This window comes from Oncorhynchus nerka, linkage group LG18, assembly GCF_034236695.1.
Source record: "Oncorhynchus nerka isolate Pitt River linkage group LG18, Oner_Uvic_2.0, whole genome shotgun sequence".
Classification (NCBI taxonomy): domain Eukaryota; kingdom Metazoa; phylum Chordata; class Actinopteri; order Salmoniformes; family Salmonidae; genus Oncorhynchus; species Oncorhynchus nerka.
Window position 1 is genome coordinate 6,166,040 of NC_088413.1, and position 20,978 is coordinate 6,187,017.

At 43.5% G+C, this 20,978-nt stretch overlaps 1 protein-coding gene across 1 annotated transcript in view; it reads right to left on the minus strand.

Annotated features, from left to right (window-relative positions):
* The window catches only part of LOC135561974 (protein Dok-7-like), a 64,985-nt gene that overhangs the window by 16,510 nt on the left and 27,497 nt on the right, over positions 1-20,978 (minus strand). The window contains exons 5-9 of the mRNA XM_065004506.1: positions 19,304-19,507; positions 7,603-7,722; positions 4,774-4,878; positions 3,957-4,574; positions 3,584-3,861 (exon numbers count right to left, since the gene is read on the minus strand). Of these exons, the coding sequence (XP_064860578.1) occupies positions 3,584-3,861; positions 3,957-4,574; positions 4,774-4,878; positions 7,603-7,722; positions 19,304-19,507 (1,325 nt within the window). The remainder of the gene's footprint in view (positions 1-3,583; positions 3,862-3,956; positions 4,575-4,773; positions 4,879-7,602; positions 7,723-19,303; positions 19,508-20,978) is intronic.

Sequence of the window (20,978 nt, forward strand, 5' to 3'; positions counted from 1 at the left end):
TCTCCTTTTCTCTCTCTGTCTCCTTTTCACTCTCTCCCTGTCTCCTTTTCTCCCTGTCTCCCTGTCTCCTTTTCTCCCTCTCTTCCTGTCTCCTTTTCTCTCTCTGTCTCCTTTTCACTCTCTCCCTGTCTCATTTTCTCCCTTTCTCCCTGTCTCCCTCTGCCTCCTTTTCTCCCTCTCTCCCTGTCTCCTTTTCTCCCTGTCTCCCTGTCTCCTTTTCTCTCTCTGTCTCCTTTTCTCCCTCTGCCTCCTTTTCTCCCTCTGCCTCCTTTTCTCCCTCTCTCCCTGTCTCCTTTTCTCCCTGTCTCTCTGTCTCCTTTTCTCCCTCTCCCTCTCTCTCTGTCTCCTTTTCTCCCTCTGTCTCCTTTTCTCCCTCTGTCTCTGTCTCCATGTCTCCCTCTGTCTCCTTTTCTCCCTGTCTCCCTTTCTCCCTCTCTCTGTCTCCTTTTCTCCCTCTCTCTGTCTCCTTTTCTCCCTCTCTCTCTGTCTCCTTTTCTCTCTCTGTCTCCTTTTCTCTCTCTGTCTCCTTTTCTCCCTCTGTCTCCTTTTCTCTCTCTGTCTCCTTTTCTCTCCATCCTTCTACTCTTTCTCCCCCCCCCTCTCTCTCCTCCCTCTCTCCATTGTCTTCCTACTAAACAGAACAAAATAAACTTTGCTCAGGCCTCGGACCTAAATGAATCCCGATGTCTGTATCTGCAGAAAGTTCAGGTTGATAATGGCCGACCCTGGCCTTGACCCTACTCCTGTCTGGTAACAACTTGTTCCATTTAATTGACAGGAACATTGAATCTCTTCATTCTGTCTGAGTGATTTTTAAAGGGGGAATCTGGGATTCAAAATATCCCACATTGGCACTAAAGTGGTCAGTATATATATATATATATATCATTCATTTGTTCAATCCCAGAATGCCCCTTTAAGGGGTTGTTTGTGTGCAGACGGTGGCTCTGTGAGGTATCCCTGACAGAAATTTAAACGGAATGTTTTTAAAAAACTTCTGTGACAGCAACATAACACCGTGCTACGCTAGTTAAACAACATATCACTGTGCTACGCTAGTTAAACAACATAACACTGTGCTACGCTAGTTAAACAACATAACACTGTGCTACGCTAGTTAAACAACATATCACTGTGCTACGCTAGTTAAACAACATAACACTGTGCTACGCTAGTTAAACAACATAACATTGTGCTATGCTAGTTAAACATAACACCGTGCTACACTAGTTAAACAACATAACACTGTGCTACACTAGTTAAACAACATATCACTGTGCTACGCTAGTTAAACAACATAACACTGTGCTACGCTAGTTAAACAACATAACACTGTGCTACGCTAGTTAAACATCATATCTCTGTGCTACGCTAGTTAAACATCATATCACTGTTCTACGCTAGTTAAACAACATATCACTGTGCTACGCTAGTTAAACAACATAACACTGTGCTACGCTAGTTAAACAACATAACATTGTGCTATGCTAGTTAAACATAACACCGTGCTACACTAGTTAAACAACATAACACTGTGCTACGCTAGTTAAACATAACACTGTGCTACGTTAGTTAAACATAACACTGTGCTACGCTAGTTAAACAACATAACACTGTGCTACGCTAGTTAAACAACATAACACTGTGCTACGCTAGTTAAACAACATATCACTGTGCTACGCTAGTTAAACAACATAACACTGTGCTACGCTAGTTAAACATAACACTGTGCTACGCTAGTTAAACAACATATCACTGTGCTACGTTAGTTAAACAACATAACACTGTGCTACGCTAGTTAAACATAACACTGTGCTACGCTAGTTAAACAACATAACACTGTGCTACGCTAGTTAAACATAACACTGTGCTACGCTAGTTAAACAACATATCACTGTGCTACGTTAGTTAAACAACATAACACTGTGCTACGCTAGTTAAACATAACACTGTGCTACGCTAGTTAAACAACATATCACTGTGCTACGTTAGTTAAACAACATAACACTGTGCTACGCTAGTTAAACATAACACTGTGCTACGCTAGTTAAACAACATAACATTGTGCTATGCTAGTTAAACAACATATCACTGTGCTACGCTAGTTAAACATAACACTGTGCTACGCTAGTTAAACAACATAACATTGTGCTATGCTAGTTAAACAACATAACACTGTGCTACGCTAGTTAAACATCATTACACTGTGCTACGCTAGTTAAACAACATAACACTGTGCTACGCTAGTTAAACATCATAACACTGTGCTACGCTAGTTAAACATCATTACACTGTGCTACGCTAGTTAAACATCATATCACTGTGCTACGCTAGTTAAACAACATATCACTGTGCTACGCTAGTTAAACATCATATCACTGTGCTATGCTAGTTAAACAACATATCACTGTGCTACGCTAGTTAAACATAACACTGTGCTACGCTAGTTAAACAACATATCACTGTGCTACGCTAGTTAAACATAACACTGTGCTACGCTAGTTAAACAACATATCACTGTGCTACGCTAGTTAAACATAACACTGTGCTACGCTAGTTAAACATAACACTGTGCTATGCTAGTTAAACATCATATCACTGTGCTATGCTAGTTAAACATCATATCACTGTGCTACGCTAGTTAAACAACATATCACTGTGCTACGCTAGTTAAACAACATATCACTGTGCTACGCTAGTTAAACAACATATCACTGTGCTACGCTAGTTAAACAACATAACATTGTGCTATGCTAGTTAAACATAACACCGTGCTACACTAGTTAAACAACATAACACTGTGCTACGCTAGTTAAACATATCACTGTGCTATGCTAGTTAAACAACATATCACTGTGCTACGCTAGTTAAACAACATATCACTGTGCTACGCTAGTTTAACATAACACTGTGCTACGCTAGTTAAACAACATATCACTGTGCTACGCTAGTTAAACAACATAACACTGTGCTACGCTAGTTAAACATCATATCACTGTGCTACGCTAGTTAAACAAGCCTTAAACACAGCCTGTTTAACTCCAGTTTATCAGGCCTCGTCGTGATCATGTTACTTGGGAGTAACAGATGTGTATGTGTGTGGGCTGCCAACAATGTATTATTTGAGTGCTTTGGGCTGGTACTGTGGGAGTGTACAGAGACTCGAATGAGTCAAATAAGCAGACGGCTAGTTGTGGGATTGTGATGACAGGGACAGCAGGCGTTTGCATGGACTGGCTGTATGGGAAACAGTAATAAGATGAACACACAGACACGGACACACACACACAGAGGGGCGGCAGGTAGCCTAGTGGTTAGAGCGTTGAGCTAGTAACCGAAAGGTTGCTCGATCAAATCCCCGAGCTGAGAAAGTCGTTCTACCCCTGAACAAGGCAATTAAACCCACTGTTCCCCGGTAGGCCGTCATTGTAAATAAGAATTTGTTCTTAACCAACTTGCCTTGTTAAAATAAAAGGTTAAAAATTAATAAAACACTGAATAAATTAAAAGTCAGACATGGAGCCAAATGAAGCCTAGGAATCCATTAGTACTAATAACTATTAGGTGTCCAGAGTTGTATTACCTGGGTTCCTCCACACACTGGACAGCCAGGTAACAGCAGAGGTCTGGGTGTGAGCCGAGCGGACATGATGCTGCACCGATCACCACTGTCCACAGGGGGCGCTCTCTCACTGCTCCAGGACAGGTGCCTCTCTACGGGGGCCTGCCTCGGGGTCTCTACCCACTGGAGAGAGGCCTCAGTGGGGTTGGAAGGAAGGGAAGGACACTCATGCCCCTGGATCTGTCCTTGATCTCCATCCCCACCGAGCTGCCTGGCCCTGCCCAGTTCGGTGCTCCTCCCTGGGGTGGAGGATCCTTGAAGGCCAGGGTCTGCAGGAGGTTCCTGGGGCTGTCATACTGTAGTCTGAGAAGGCTGGGTGCCTGGTACTCCTCACTCTGACACCAGGGGGCGCCAGAGCTACAACCACTAGTCCTGGAGGAGGAGGAGCAAGACGGGAGGCAGGAGCCGGGAGTAGGGGGGGAGAGAGGGCCGGGCTCAGGGGTCCTTAAGGACAGAGGAGGAGGTAGACTGGGTGGAGGAGGAGGTAGAGAGGGAGGAGGGGGAGATAGAGAAAGAGGAGGCAGAGAGAGAAGAGGGGGAGGTAGACTAAGGACAGACCCAAACTCCTCCCCTCCTCCTTGACTGGCTGTGTCCAGGCTGCCCGTACAGGAAGAGAAGCTCCCAGAGTAAGACGATTGGCTGCTGGCCGTGGCGACGCCTATCCCGCTGTCCAACGAGCTTTGGCGCCCGCTGTCGTGGAGACTGTGAAGGTGGGAAGGCGGTTTGAAAGGAGTGCGGTTCATGACAGCGTTATAGAGATCCTCGTCCAGATTGGTCGAGGACCTCGCAGTGGGAGGGGCCGACAGGGTCTCGGTTGAGGAAGTGGGGCGTTTTGGCCCTGGCCATAAAGGGAAGTGGCTTCCGTAGCTGGCGTCTGATTGGCTGGAGGAAGAGGAAGAGATACTGCTGCGGTCGTCCCCGGCAATGGAGGTGCTGTAACTGGAGGTGGAGGCTGGGGAAGATATTGATTAGCTGACTGATTGATTGATTGATCAAAGGTCAATTGAGTAAAATTATTTAAGATTTAAGTGAATTGATTGATTGATTGATAAAACGGTGAACTACGCCGTTTATTGATGGTTCAAATACAGTCAGGAGATGAACTGAAAACTGGGATTATTGATTGGTGGATTGCGGTATTGATTGATTACCTGTACTGCTCTGTCTACTGCGGTGAGACAGCATGCTGAGTCTTCTCTCTAGATCCGATGTTTCATGGTTGATCCTCTCTGAGGAGGACCGGCTAGCACTGGGATCTACACACACACACACACACACACACACACACACACACACACACACACACACACACACACACACACACACACACACAACAGAGTAATATATCCACAGCTTTATCTACTGGGTCTATAATGAACACAGGTACTGAAACCACGGTCTCTATAACGAACACAGGTACTGAAACCATGGGCTCTATAACGAACACAGGTACTGAAACCATGGTCTCTATAACGAACACAGGTACTGAAACCACGGTCTCTATAACGAACAGGCACTGAAACAATGGGCTCTATAACAAACACAGGTACTGAAACCATGGGCTCTATAATGAACACAGGCTGAAACCATGGGTTAGCTACCAAAGTGAAAATGGGGAGGCAGGTACTGAAATCACGGGTTAACTGAACACAGGTACTGAAAAATGGTCTCAATGGGGAGGCAGGCTGAAACCAGTTAACTGAACACCTGAAAAGTGATGGGGAGGCAGGCTGAGTTAGGCTACCAAAGTGAGGGGGGAGGCAGGAAACAATGAGTTATAACAAACAAACTGAGGGGGAGGCAGGCTGAGTTAACTACCAAAGTGATGGGGAGGCAGGCTGAGTTAACTACAACAAAGTGAGGGGAGGGAGGCTGAGTTAACTACCAAAGTGAGGGAGGGAGGCTGAGTTAACTACCAGAGTGAGGGGAGGCAGGCTGAGTTAACTACCAAAGTGAGGGGAGGCAGGCTGAGTTAACTACCAAAGTGATGGGGAGGCAGGCTGAGTTAACTACCAAAGTGATGGGGAGGCAGGCTGAGTTAACTACCAAAGTGATGGGGAGGCAGGCTGAGTTAACTACCAAAGTGAGGGGGAGGCAGGCTGAGTTAACTACCAAAGTGATGGGGAGGGAGGCTGAGTTAACTACCAAAGTGATGGGGAGGCAGGCTGAGTTAACTACCAAAGTGATGGGGAGGCAGGCTGAGTTAACTACCAAAGTGATGGGGAGGCAGGCTGAGTTAACTACCAAAGTGAGGGGAGGCAGGCTGAGTTAACTACCAAAGTGATGGGGAGGCAGGCTGAGTTAACTACCAAAGTGAGGGGGAGGCAGGCTGAGTTAACTACCAAAGTGAGGGGGAGGCAGGCTGAGTTAACTACCAAAGTGATGGGGAGGCAGGCTGAGTTAACTACCAAAGTGAGGGGGAGGCAGGCTGAGTTAACTACCAAAGTGAGGGGAGGCAGGCTGAGTTAACTACCAAAGTGAGGGGAGGCAGGCTGAGTTAACTACCAAAGTGATGGGGAGGCAGGCTGAGTTAACTACCAAAGTGAGGGGAGGGAGGCTGAGTTAACTACCAAAGTGAGGGGAGGTGAGGGGAGGCTGAGTTAACTACCAAAGTGAGGGGGAGGCAGGCTGAGTTAACTACCAAAGTGATGGGGAGGCAGGCTGAGTTAACTACCAAAGTGAGGGGAGGAGGCTGAGTTAACTACCAAAGTGAGGGGAGGAGGCTCACCTTCACAGGGAAGGAGGGTGTGTCCGTGGGAAAAACCCTGCCAAAGGCTGGGACATTTACAAAGAGAGATGTACATGACAGCTGTGTGTGTGTGTGTGTGTGTGTGTGTGTGTGTGTGTGTGTGTGTGTGTGTGTGTGTGTGTGTGTGTGTGTGTGTGTGTGTGTGCGTGCGTGTGTGTGTGACAGCACATTTACAGGGAGGTGTATATGAATGTATGTCTGCCTGTCTGTGAGTGAGTGAGTGAGTATGTGTAAGAGTGAGTGTGAGTGAGTATGTGTAAGAGTGTGTGTGTGTGTGTGTGTTATGTGTAAGAGTGTGTGTGTGTGTTGTGTGTTATGTGTGTGTGTGTGTGTGTGTTATGTGTGTGTGTGTGTGTGTGTACACTATGTCCTGTGTGTATGTGTGTGAGAATGCAAGATGGGGTGGAGGGAGTGTCAAGTATCTACCCCCTGTCACTAGCTTAGCATGACAGCTAGCTAATGGCTAATGCTAACCGCTAAGCCCCTACAGCAGTTTTAGTCACTATGCTGAATGAGGTGTCAACTAACACTGGCTAGCGCTGGCTAGCGCTAAACTATGCTAGGCTAATTATAGCACTGTTAAAGCACTGAATGTCTCAGGTTAAAACAGGCTGCAGGCCTGACAGAGGCAGATATGTATACACACTGTGGACGTTACCTTGTACTGGAAAGTTATTTTGAAAGAAAACCTGTTTTAGTAAATGTTCACAAGTAAAGGAATCCCTCTGCCTCTGGTCTGTTCATGCTGTGTCTCCTGTTGGGGGGGTTTGGAATGAGCTGATCCGTTCACAAAAGGGTTAAGCAGTAATGTTGTTGTTTTGTCTTCATGGTGCCGTGTGTGTGCCTATATGCAGTGTATTCTTCCTCTACAGTTACTCAACATGTGAGGTGTGTGTGTGAAATGTGCTGTGAACACACACACACCCCTTAATCCACACAGTTACCCCAAAGGGCTTTAGCAGTGATCAGGCCTCCAGAAATGGCTGTGAACACACACACACACACACACCCAACCACACAGTGACCACAAAGGGCTTTGAGCATGTGATGCCACCACACATGCTGGCACACACACACACACACACACACACACACACACACACTAAAACACACACACTAAAACACCCAGTAAACCTTAGAGACACAAGTCACATTCCTTTGGTAGGAAAATAAGTGAGAGAGAGAGAGAGAGAAAGAGCCTGCCTTCTATAGTGTGTGTGTGTGTATATACCTGGTAGGTTAGGTCTGAGGCCACTAGGTGTTCTACTAGGAGAGATGCCTCTGACTATACAGTCAAACAGGAAACTGATCTGCTCTCCTTCTGAACAGGACAGGAAGAACACACCAGCCCCTAGACACAGAGAGAGAGAGAGACAGAGAGACAGAGAGAAAGAGAGACAGAGAGAGACAGAGAGGGAGAGAGAGACAGAGAGACAGAGAGAGACAGAGAAAGAGAGAGAGAGACAGAGAGGGAGAGAGAGAGACAGAGAGGGAGAGAGAGACAGAGAGGGAGAGAGCGACAGAGAGAAAGAGACAGAGAGAGAGAGAGACAGAGAGGGAGAGAGAGACAGAGAGGGAGAGAGCGACAGAGAGAGAGCGACAGAGAGAGAGAGACAGAGAGAAAGAGAGACAGAGAGAGAGAGAGACAGAGAGAGAGAGCGACAGAGAGAGAGCGACAGAGAGAGAGACAGAGAGAAAGAGAGACAGAGAGGGAGAGAGCGACAGAGAGAGAGCGACAGAGAGAGAGAGACAGAGAGAGAGACAGAGAGAGAGAGAGGGGGAAGATGAGGGAGAGAGGATAGAAGAACATACAAACTATTACAAATTGACAACAAATGTTCCAAGATATTTTTTAAAGGAGGCTGGTAGAAATGAAATTGATTGAAGAGAGATATTTCCCCTGTCTAAATGAGGCCAGCTAGTTTAACCATTAAGAGGCTCAGAGTGAAGAATTTCTGCCCTTGAATGAAACACAGACATGTTTTGTACAGTTGTACTGTAGACAAAAAAGCCCTTGGTTACGTCAACAATCTTCAACGATTCAACGGGTTCCTGTCGTTGTATCAGAACAGTTCCAGACGAAAACACAACGTGAGGAAAAACCTCAGCCAGAAGATCATTCAGTAGACGTGTCCTATAACCTCAGATCATTCAGTAGACGTGTCCTATAACCTCAGCCATTCAGTAGACGTGTCCTATAACCTCAGCCATTCAGTAGACGTGTCCTATAACCTCAGATCATTCAGTAGACGTGTCCTATAACCTCAGATCATTCAGTAGACGTGTCCTATAACCTCAGCCAGAAGGTCATTCAGTAGACGTGTCCTATAACCTCAGCCAGAAAATCACTCAGTAGACATGTCCTATAACCTCAGCCAGAAAATCACTCAGTAGACGTGTCCTATAACCTCAGCCAGAAGGTCATTCAGTAGACGTGTCCTATAACCTCAGATCACTCAGTAGACGTGTCCTATAACCTCAGCCATTCAGTAGACGTGTCCTATAACCTCAGCCAGAAGGTCATTCAGTAGACGTGTCCTATAACCTCAGCCATTCAGTAGACGTGTCCTATAACCTCAGCCATTCAGTAGACGTGTCCTATAACCTCAGCCATTCAGTAGACGTGTCCTATAACCTCAGCCATTCAGTAGACGTGTCCTATAACCTCAGCCAGAAGATCATTCAGTAGACGTGTCCTATAACCTCAGCCAGAAGATCATTCAGTATGGTAACTATAGAGAAGGTCATTCAGTATGGTAACTATAGAGAAGATCATTCAGTATGGTAACTATAGAGACGTCATTCAGTATGGTAACTATAGAGACGTCATTCAGTATGGTAACTATAGAGACGTCATTCAGTATGGTAACTATAGAGAAGATCATTCAGTATGGTAACTATCAGCCAGAAGATCATTCAGTATGGTAACTATAACCTCAGAAGATCATTCAGTATGGTAACTATAGAGAAGATCATTCAGTAGGTAACTATAGAGAAAATCATTCAGTATGGTAACCTATAGAGAAGGTCATTCAGTAGACGTGGTAACCTATAGAGAAGTTCATTCAGTATGGTAACTATAGAGACGTCATTCAGTATGGTAACCTCAGCCAGAAGATCATTCAGTATGGTAACTATAACCTCAGTTCATTCAGTATGGTAACTATAACCTCAGTTCATTCAGTATGGTAACTATAGAGAAGTTCATTCAGTATGGTAACTATAAGAAGTTCATTCAGTATGGTAACTATAACCTCAGTTCATTCAGTATGGTAACTATAGAGAAGTTCATTCAGCCATTATGGTAACTATAACCTCAGCCATTCAGTATGGTAACTATAAGAGAAGATCATTCAGTATGGTAACTATAAGAAGTTCATTCAGTATGGTAACTATAGAGAAGTTCATTCAGTATGGTAACTATAGAGAAGATCATTCAGTAGACGTGTCCTATAACCTCAGATCATTCAGTAGACGTGTCCTATAAGAGAAGATCATTCAGTAGACGTGGTAACCTCATAGAAGATCATTCAGTATGGTAACGTATAGAGAAAATCATTCAGTATGGTAACTATAGAGACGATCATTCAGTATGGTAACTATACAGACGATCATTCAGTATGGTAACTATAGAGAAGATCATTCAGTATGGTAACTATAGAGACGTCATTCAGTATGGTAACTATAGAGAAGATCATTCAGTATGGTAACTATAGAGAAGATCATTCAGTATGGTAACTATAGAGAAAATCATTCAGTATGGTAACTATAGAGAAAATCATTCAGTATGGTAACTATAGAGAAGATCATTCAGTATGGTAACTATAGAGAAGATCATTCAGTATGGTAACTATAGAGAAGTTCATTCAGTATGGTAACTATAGAGACGACAACATGACGGCACAACAACATCTTTGTTCAATGTTTTTGTTGACAGAAAATATCCTCCTATTCTATCTATTCATCTATCTATTCCGTCAAAACAACATTGAGAGAAAATACTTTTGGAGCGTTTACGTGTGTGTGTGTGTGTGTGTGTGTGTGTGTGTGTGTGTGTGTGTGTGTGTGTGTGTGTGTGTGTGTGTGTGTGTGTGTGTGAGAGAGCTGTGTGTGTGTGTGTGTGTGTGTGTGTGTGTGAGAGAGAGCTGTGTGTGTGTGTGAGAGAGCTGTGTGTGTGTGTGTGTCTGTGTCTGTGTGTGTGTGTGTGTGTGTGTGTGTGTGTGTGTGTGTGTGTGTGTCTGTGTGTGTGTGTGAGACCTCAGAGCATTCAGTGTGTGTGTGTGTGTGTCTGTGTGTGTCTGTGTGTGTGTGTGAGAGAGCTGTGTGTGTGTGTGTGTGTGTGTGTGAGAGAGAGCCGTGTGTGTGTCTAATAGAAGTCCTGTTCACCTGGGATCAATGGACCAAAGGCACAACACCAAGAGAAATAGCGAACTATGATAACCAACCATTACAAAACCTGCTATGTTTCATTTAGTATAAATCAACCATTTTGTTGCCCGTAATTACACAAATACCATCTGATTGGTTAGAAAGTGAACATGGTCCATTCCTGATTGGTTACAAAGTGAACAGGATACTTTCCTGATTGGTTGATTTCCTCTAAAATATCAAGTTGTATTGAATTCAAATTACATGTAAAACCTCTTCCACTTCTTTTAAATGAATTAGGAATTACCATCTATTTGTTCATCTGAATAGGAATTACCATCTATTTGTTTATCTGAATAGGAATTACCATCTATTTGTTCATTTGAATTAGGAATTACCATCTATTTGTTCATTTGAATTAGGAATTACCATCTATTTGTTTATCTGAATAGGAATTACCATCTATTTGTTCATTTGAATTAGGAATTACCATCTATTTGTTCATTTGAATTAGGAATTACCATCTATTTGTTTATCTGAAGTGTTTTTGGCCCCAAGAGTTTTTGACACCCAAACTCTCAGACGCTGTATATTGCCCTGAGTGTGTGTGTGTTGATGTGAGTGTATATGTGTTAGTGTGAGTGTGACTTGGTGTGTGTGTGTGTTAGTGCGAGTGTGTTAACTGCGGGTCAGATGAAGACACACAAGAGGTGATAAGTCACAAGACATCCCTCTCCTATCGTCACCTGACACACACACACACACACACACACACACACACACACACACACACACACACACACACACACACACACACAGCTGTGTGACAGAACCTAGACGTTATTCTTTACAGTGGGTGATGATTAATCTACTAATCCACTAATCTGAGGATAGTACTATCCAGACCAGACTAGTAGAACATGTGCCCAACTATCCAGACCAGACTAGTAGAAAATGTGCCCAACTAACCCACTAATCTGAGGATAGTACTATCCAGACCAGACTAGTAGAAAATGTGCCCAACTAACCCAATAATCTGAGGATAGTACTATCCAGACCAGACTAGTAGAAAATGTGCCCAACTATTCAGACCAGACTAGTAGAAAATGTGCCCAACTAACCCACTAATCTGAGGATAGTACTATTCAGACCAGACTAGTAGAAAATGTGCCCAACTAACCCACTAATCTGAGGATAGTACTATCCAGACCAGACTAGTAGAACATGTGCCCAACTAACCCACTAATCTGAGGATAGTACTATTCAGACCAGACTAGTAGAAAATGTGCCCAACTAACCCACTAATCTGAGGATAGTACTATTCAGACCAGACTAGTAGAACATGTGCCCAACTAACCCACTAGTCTGAGGATAGTACTAACCAGACCAGACTAGTAGAAAATGTGCCCAACTAACCCACTAATCTGAGGATAGTACTATTCAAACCAGACTAGTAGAAAATGTGCCCAACTAACCCACTAATCTGAGGATAGTACTATTCAGACCAGACTAGTAGAAAATGTGCCCAACTAACCCACTAATCTGAGGATATTACTATTCAGACCAGACTAGTAGAAAATGTGCCCAACTAACCCACTAGTCTGAGGATAGTACTATTCAGACCAGACTAGTAGAAAATGTGCCCAACTAACCCACTAGTCTGAGGATAGTACTATTCAGACCAGACTAGTAGAAAATGTGCCCAATTACAAAACCCACTAGTCTGAGGATAGTATATCCAGACCAGACTAGTAGAAAATGTGCACAACTAACCACTAGTCTGAGGATAGTACTATTCAGACCAGACTAGTAGAAAATGTGCCCAACTAACCCACTAGTCTGAGGATAGTACTATCCAGACCAGACTAGTAGAAAATGTGCCCAACTAACCCACTAATCTGAGGATAGTACTATCCAGACCAGACTAGTAGAAAATGTGCCCAACTAACCCACTAGTCTGAGGATAGTACTATCCAGACCAGACTAGTAGAAAATATGCCCAACTAACCCACTAATCTGAGGATATTACTATCCAGACCAGACTAGTAGAAAATGTGCCCAACTATTCAGACCAGACTAGTAGAAAATGTACCCAACTATTCAGACCAGACTAGTAGAAAATGTGGCCAACTAACCCACTAATCTGAGGATAGTACTATCCAGACCAGACTAGTAGAAAATGTGCCCAACTAACCCACTAGTCTGAGGATAGTACTAACCAGACCAGACTAGTAGAAAATGTGCCCAACTAACCCACTAATCTGAGGATAGCACTATCCAGACCAGACTAGTAGAAAATGTGCCCAACTAACCCACTAATCTGAGGATAGTACTATTCAGACCAGACTAGTAGAACATGTGCCCAACTAACCCACTAGTCTGAGGATAGTACTAACCAGACCAGACTAGTAGAAAATGTGCCCAACTAACCCACTAATCTGAGGATAGTACTATTCAGACCAGACTAGTAGAAAATGTGCCCAACTAACCCACTAATCTGAGGATATTACTATTCAGACCAGACTAGTAGAAAATGTGCCCAACTAACCCACTAGTCTGAGGATAGTACTATTCAGACCAGACTAGTAGAAAATGTGCCCAACTAACCCACTAGTCTGAGGATAGTACTATTCAGACCAGACTAGTAGAAAATGTGCCCAACTAACCCACTAGTCTGAGGATAGTACTATCCAGACCAGACTAGTAGAAAATGTGCCCAACTAACCCACTAGTCTGAGGATAGTACTATTCAGACCAGACTAGTAGAAAATGTGCCCAACTAACCCACTAATCTGAGGATAGTACTATCCAGACCAGACTAGTAGAAAATGTGGCCAACTAACCCACTAATCTGAGGATAGTACTATCCAGACCAGACTAGTAGAAAATGTGCCCAACTAACCCACTAGTCTGAGGATAGTACTAACCAGACCAGACTAGTAGAAAATGTGCCCAACTAACCCACTAATCTGAGGATAGTACTATTCAGACCAGACTAGTAGAACATGTGCCCAACTAACCCACTAATCTGAGGATAGTACTATCCAGACCAGACTAGTAGAAAATGTGCCCAACTAACCCACTAATCTGAGGATAGCACTATTCAGACCAGACTAGTAGAAAATGTGCCCAACTAACCCACTAATCTGAGGATAGTACTATTCAGACCAGACTAGTAGAAAATGTGTCCAACTATTCAGACCAGACTAGTAGAAAATGTGCCCAACTAACCCACTAATCTGAGGATAGTACTATTCAGACTAGACTAGTAGAAAATGTGCCCAACTAACCTACTAATCTGAGGATAGTACTATCCAGACCAGACTAGTAGAACATGTGCCCAACTAACCCACTAATCTGAGGATAGTACTATCCAGACCAGACTAGTAGAAAATGTGCCCAACTAACTCGCCAGGCCAGTGACATTTTGTCTTTACAAATACAGCACGGTACAGATTTTGGACCCAAATGTTACCTGGGCTATGTTCCTCATCCCTGTTTACCGTCCACAGAGACACGGACTCACAGAGCATTTCTCTGATGAACCAACACTCACATTCTATCTGTTCTATTTCTGTAATGAACCAACACTCACATTCTATCTGTCCTATTTCTCTAATGAACCAACACTCACATTCTATCTGTTCTATTTCTCTAATGAACCAACACTCACATTCTATCTGTTCTATTTCTCTAATGAACCAACACTCACATTCTATCACTCCTATTTCTCTAATGAACCAACACTCACATTCTATCACTCCTATTTCTCTAATGAACCAACACTCACATTCTATCACTCCTATTTCTCTAATGAACCAACACTCACATTCTATATCTCTCCTATTTCTCTAATGAACCAACACTCACATTCTATCTCTCCTATTTCTGTAATGAACCAACACTCACATTCTACCACTCCTATTTCTCTAATGAACCAACACACACATTCTATCACCCCTATTTCTCTAATGAACCAACACTCACATTCTATCTCTCCCATTTCTGTAACGAACCAACACTCACATTCTATCTGTTATATTTCTGTAACGAACCAACACTCACATTATATCACTCCTATGTCTCTAATGAACCAACACTCACATTCTATCTGTTCTATTTCTCTAATGAACCAACACTCACATTCTATCACTCCCATTTCTCTAATGAACCAGCACTCACATTCTATCTGTTCTATTTCTCTAATGAACCAACACTCACATTCTATCTGTTCTATTTCTCTAATGAACCAACACTCACATTCTATCTGTTCTATTTCTCTAATGAACCAACACTCACATTCTATCACTCCTATTTCTCTAATGAACCAACACTCACATTCTATCTGTTCTATTTCTCTAATGAACCAACACTCACATTCTATCTGTTCTATTTCTATAACGTAGTTACACTCACATTCTATCTGTTCTATTTCTCTAATGTAGCAACACTCACATTCTATCTGTTCTATTTCTCTAATGAACCAACACTCACATTCTATCTGTTCTATTTCTATAACGTAGTTACACTCACATTCTATCACTCCTATGTCTCTAATGAACCAACACTCACATTCTATCTGTTCTATTTCTCTAATGAACCAACACTCACATTCTATCACTCCTATTTCTCTAATGAACCAACACTCACATTCTATCACTCCTATTTCTCTAATGAACCAACACTCACATTCTATCACTCCTATTTCTCTAATGAACCAACACTCACATTCTATATCTCTCCTATTTCTCTAATGAACCATCACTCACATTCTATCTCTCCTATTTCTGTAATGAACCAACACTCACATTCTACCACTCCTATTTCTCTAATGAACCAACACTCACATTCTATCTCTCCCATTTCTGTAATGAACCAACACTCACATTCTACCACTCCTATTTCTCTAATGAACCAACACACACATTCTATCACTCCTATGTCTCTAATGAACCAACACTCACATTCTATCTGTTCTATTTCTCTAATGAACCAACACTCACATTCTATCTGTTCTATTTCTGTAACGAACCAACACTCACATTCTATCTGTTATATTTCTGTAACGAACCAACACTCACATTCTATCACTCCTATGTCTCTAATGAACCAACACTCACATTCTATCTGTTCTATTTCTCTAATGAACCAACACTCACCTTCTATCTGTTCTATTTCTCTAATGAACCAACACTCACATTCTATCTGTTCTATTTCTGTAACGAACTAACACTCACATTCTATCTCTCCTATTTCTCTACTGTAACAACACACACCCTTCATTCTGGACATGTCATTCCCCCACTGCTGTTCTCAGGGCAGCTGGCAATATGTAAATGAGGTGGTGGAGAGGGCCGAGGTGATTGGTCTTAGATGGCTCTAGGGGGAGTGGTATTTATAGAGTGAAGAAACAAGACACTCGTATTAAGGCCCAGGAGAGTGTGTCTCTCTCTCTCTCTCTCTCTCACACACACACACACACACACACACACACACTTGCTACGGTAAAGACAGTTGTCTTTGGTCCTGACAGGCCCGTTACGGTAAGGACAGTTGTCATTGGTCCTGACAGGCCCGTTACGGTAAGGACAGTTGTCATTGGTCCTGACAGGCCTGTTACGGTAAGGACAGGCCTGTCATTGGTAAGGACAGGCCTGTTACGGTAAGGACAGTTGTCATTGGTCCTGACAGGCCGTTACGGTAAAGACAGTTGTCATTGGTCCTGACAGGCCCGTTACGGTAAAGACAGTTGTCATTGGTCCTGACAGGCCCGTTACGGTAAAGACAGTTGTCATTGGTCCTGACAGGCCCGTTACGGTAAGGACTGTTGTCATTGGTCCTGACAGGCCTGTTACGGTAAAGACAGTTGTCATTGGTCCTGACAGGCCCGTTACGGTAAAGACAGTTGTCATTGGTCCTGACAGGCCTGTTACGGTAAAGACAGTTGTCATTGGTCCTGACAGGCTCGTTACGGTAAAGACAGTTGTCATTGGTCCTGACAGGTCTGTTACGGTAGAGACAGTTGTCATTGGTCCTGACAGGCCCGTTACGGTAAGGACAGTTGTCATTGGTCCTGACAGGCCTGTTACGGTAGAGACAGTTGTCATTGGTCCTGACAGGCCTGTTACGGTAAAGACTGTTGTCATTGGTCCTGACAGGCCTGTTACGGTAAAGACTGTTGTCATTGGTCCTGACAGGCCTGTTGACACGAGCACATAATCACTCATTCATTTTGTACAACAATTAGATGTAAAGCCTCATACTTGAGACTCCGCTGTATAAACAGCGTTATGGTAATGTGGTCGTATTGTCTCTCATGAGTTTCACAAAATTGTACCAAACGGACCAGTTAAAGTAGCTGGATTCTTCAGCGATATTTTATACCTTCTCCAGAACATGAATGTCGTTCGGACCTCCAGCTCTGTGAGGTGGAAGAAATTCCTTTGTTCTCTCTATGAAAACTCACTCTCTCTATATAGTCTGACCATGAGGCAGGATTCTCCTCCAGGAATTTACAACCTGAGGTGCAGCAGCCTGGGTGTACCTGAGACAAAGGGAGGGGGAATAGGGATCGCTGTACCCAAAGAGGGCAACGTCATTACGGTGTGTGTGTGTATGATGAAAACCTATTTGATATGCCTGCAGTTTAGAGTTACTCTGTGGACTTAATAAACCAGTAGATATGAGGGTCTGACATACAAACCAACTATACTGTACCGAGATACCAACTATACTGTACTGTACTGAGATACCAACTATACTATACTGAGACACCAACTATACTGTACTGAGATACCAACTATACTGTACTGAGATACCAACTATACTGTGCTGAGATACCAACTATACTGTGCTGAGATACCAACTATACTGTACTGAGATACCAACTATACTGTACTCTGAGATACCAACTATACTGTACTGAGATACCAACTATACTGTACTGAGATACCAACTATACTGAGATACCAACTATACTGTACTGAGATAAACTATACTGTACTCTGAGATACCAACTATACTGTACTGAGATACCAACTATACTGTACTGTACTCTGAGATACCAACTATACTGTACTGAGATACCAACTATACTGTACTCTGAGATACCAACTATACTGTACTGAGATACCAACCATACTGAGATACCAACTATGCTGTACTGAGATACCAACTATACTGTACTGAGATACCAACTATACTGTACTGAGATACCAACTATACTGTACTCTGAGATACCAACTATACTGTACTGAGATACCAACTATACTGTACTGAGATACCAACTATACTGTACTGAGATACCAACTATACTGTACTGAGATACCATCTATACTGTACTGAGATACCAACTGTACTGTACTCTGAGATACCAACTATACTGTACTGTACTGAGATACCAACTATACTGTACTCTGAGATACCAACTATACTGTACTGAGATACCAACTATACTGTACTCTGAGATACCAACTATACTGTACTGAGATAACAACTATAGTGTGCTGAGATACCAACCATACTGAGATACCAACTATACTGTACTGAGATACCAACTATACTGTACTCTGAGATACCAACTATACTGTACTGAGATACCAACTATACTGTACTGAGATACCAACTATACTGTACTGAGATACCAACTATACTGTACTGAGATACCAACTATACTGTACTGTACTGAGATACCAACTGTACTGTACTCTGAGATACCAACTATACTGTACTGTACTGAGATACCAACTATACTGTACTGAGATACCAACTATACTGTACTGAGATACCAACTATACTGTACTGAGATACCAACTATACTGTACTGAGATACCAACTATACTGTACTCTGAGATACCAACTATACTGTACTCTGAGATACCAACTATACTGTACTGAGATACCAACTATACTGTGCTGAGATACCAACCATACTGAGATACCAACTATACTGTACTGAGATACCAACTATACTGTACTGAGATACCAACTATACTGTACTGAGATACCAACTATACTGTACTCTGAGATACCAACTATACTGTACTGAGATACCAACTATACTGTACTCTGAGATATCAACCAACCACAAAATACTGTAGTCATTTGGGGAGAAGAGAGAACGATAGAGAGACAGGGACAATGTACTGCTGGGATGGAACAAAAGCCTGCACACCTCGAATTCTCCAGGACCAGAGATGAAGGCCACAGACCTGGTGAACTGTTACTATGGAATTGTTTTAGAATTCAAAACAATTCCATTTAACTGTTATTAAAACTAGCTAACCCGTTGACACAGTGAGTTCCATTCTCAAAAGTAGTGCACTATATAGGGAATAGGGTGCCATAGGGCTCTGGTCTAAAGTAGTGTAGTCCACTATATAGGGAATAGGGTGCCATAGGGCTCTGGTCTAAAGTAGTGCACTATATAGGGAATAGGGTGCCATAGGGCTCTGGTCTAAAGTAGTGCACTACATGCACTAAAGTGCACTAAAGTAGTGCTAAAGTAGTGCACTAGGGAAAATGGTGCCATTTGGGACACGGACCCGTTGTGGTTCCATACTCACAGTATCCACATCTAGTGCCGCCCTCAAACACAAAGCCATAAACAGCGCACGTCGCCATAGCGACTAGGTCTGACAGCTTCCACTGGCCAATCACGGCCGGGGAGGTCCCTGTAGTGAGGACCAGTAGGTTGTTGCACAGGTGCAGGGAGGCGGGACCACTCTCTAGCTTAGTTCCTGGCTGAACGCAAACACTGAACCTGTGGACTGAGAGAGAGAGAGCAAGAGAGGGAGGGAGAGAGGGAGGAAGGGGGATAAAGAGAGGGGAAGGGGGAGAGAGAGAGAGAGGGGAAGCAGGAGAGGGGAGGGAGAGGGGGAGCTAGAGTGGGGGAGGGGGAGTGAGAGAGAGAGTAAGGGGAGAGAGAGAGGGAGGGAGAGAGAGAGAGAGTAAGGGGGAGAGAGAGAGAGGGGGAGGGAGAATGAGAGAGAGAGTAAGGGGAGAGAGAGAGAGAGAGAGAGAGAGGGAGGGAGAGAGAGAGGGGGAGGGAGGGAGAGAGAGAGAGAGAGAGAGAGAGAGAGAGAGAGAGAGAGAGAGTAAGGGGAAGAGGGAGAGAGAGGGGAGGGAGAGCGAGAGTGGGGGAGGGGGAGAGAGAGAGAAGGCGGATGGAGAGAGAGAGTAAGGGGAGAGAGAGAGGGGAGGGAGAGTGAGAGAGAGAGATTGAGAGAGAGAGTGGGGGGATAGAGGGATGGAGAGAGAGATGAATTATTATTCAAACTAAGCTAAAGGCAAAGAGAGCCGCTGTCACACACCATGAGTTCTGTATCAATCAGAGACATAATGAAGGTAACACTATACACAGTATACAGTACACACACAGAGCATAACTCTAGGACAGTATACAGTACACACACACAGAGCATAAGTCTGGACTAAAGTATACAGTACACACACACAGATATAAGTCTAGGAGAGTACACAGTACTACACTGGGATAAGTCTAGGACAGTATACAGTAGATACCAACATAAGTCTAGGACAGTATACAGTACATACACACAGAGCATAAGTCTAGGACAGTACACAGTACACACACACGGAGCATAAGTCTAGGACAGTATACAGTACATACACACAGAGCATAAGTCTAGGACAGTATACAGTACATACATACCAACATAAGTCTAGGACAGTATACAGTACACACACGGAGCATAAGTCTAGGACAGTATACAGTACACACACACGGAGCATAAGTCTAGGACAGTATACAGTACATACACACAGAGCATAAGTCTAGGACAGTATACAGTACATACACATGGATCACACACACACACACACACACACACACACACACACACACACACACACACACACACACACACACACGGCTGTGATCTGTCGTCAATGGGTTCCGTGCTCCTCTCTCTCTCTCCCTGCTGGCTGTGATCTGTCATCAATGGGTTCAGTCCCTCTCTCTCTCTCTCCCTCCTTTTATTGTGAAATAAACAAGAAATAAGACACAAACTTAACTATTCACCCCCAAAGTCAATACTTTGTAGAGGCACCTTTGCAGAAATTACAGCTGTAAGTCTCTTGGGGTATGTCTCTATAAGCTTGGCACATCTAGCCACTGGGATTGTTGCCCATTCTTCAAGGCAAAACTGCTCCAGCTCCTTCAAGTTGGATGGGTTCTGCTGATGTACAGCAATCTTAAAGTCATACCACAGATTCTCA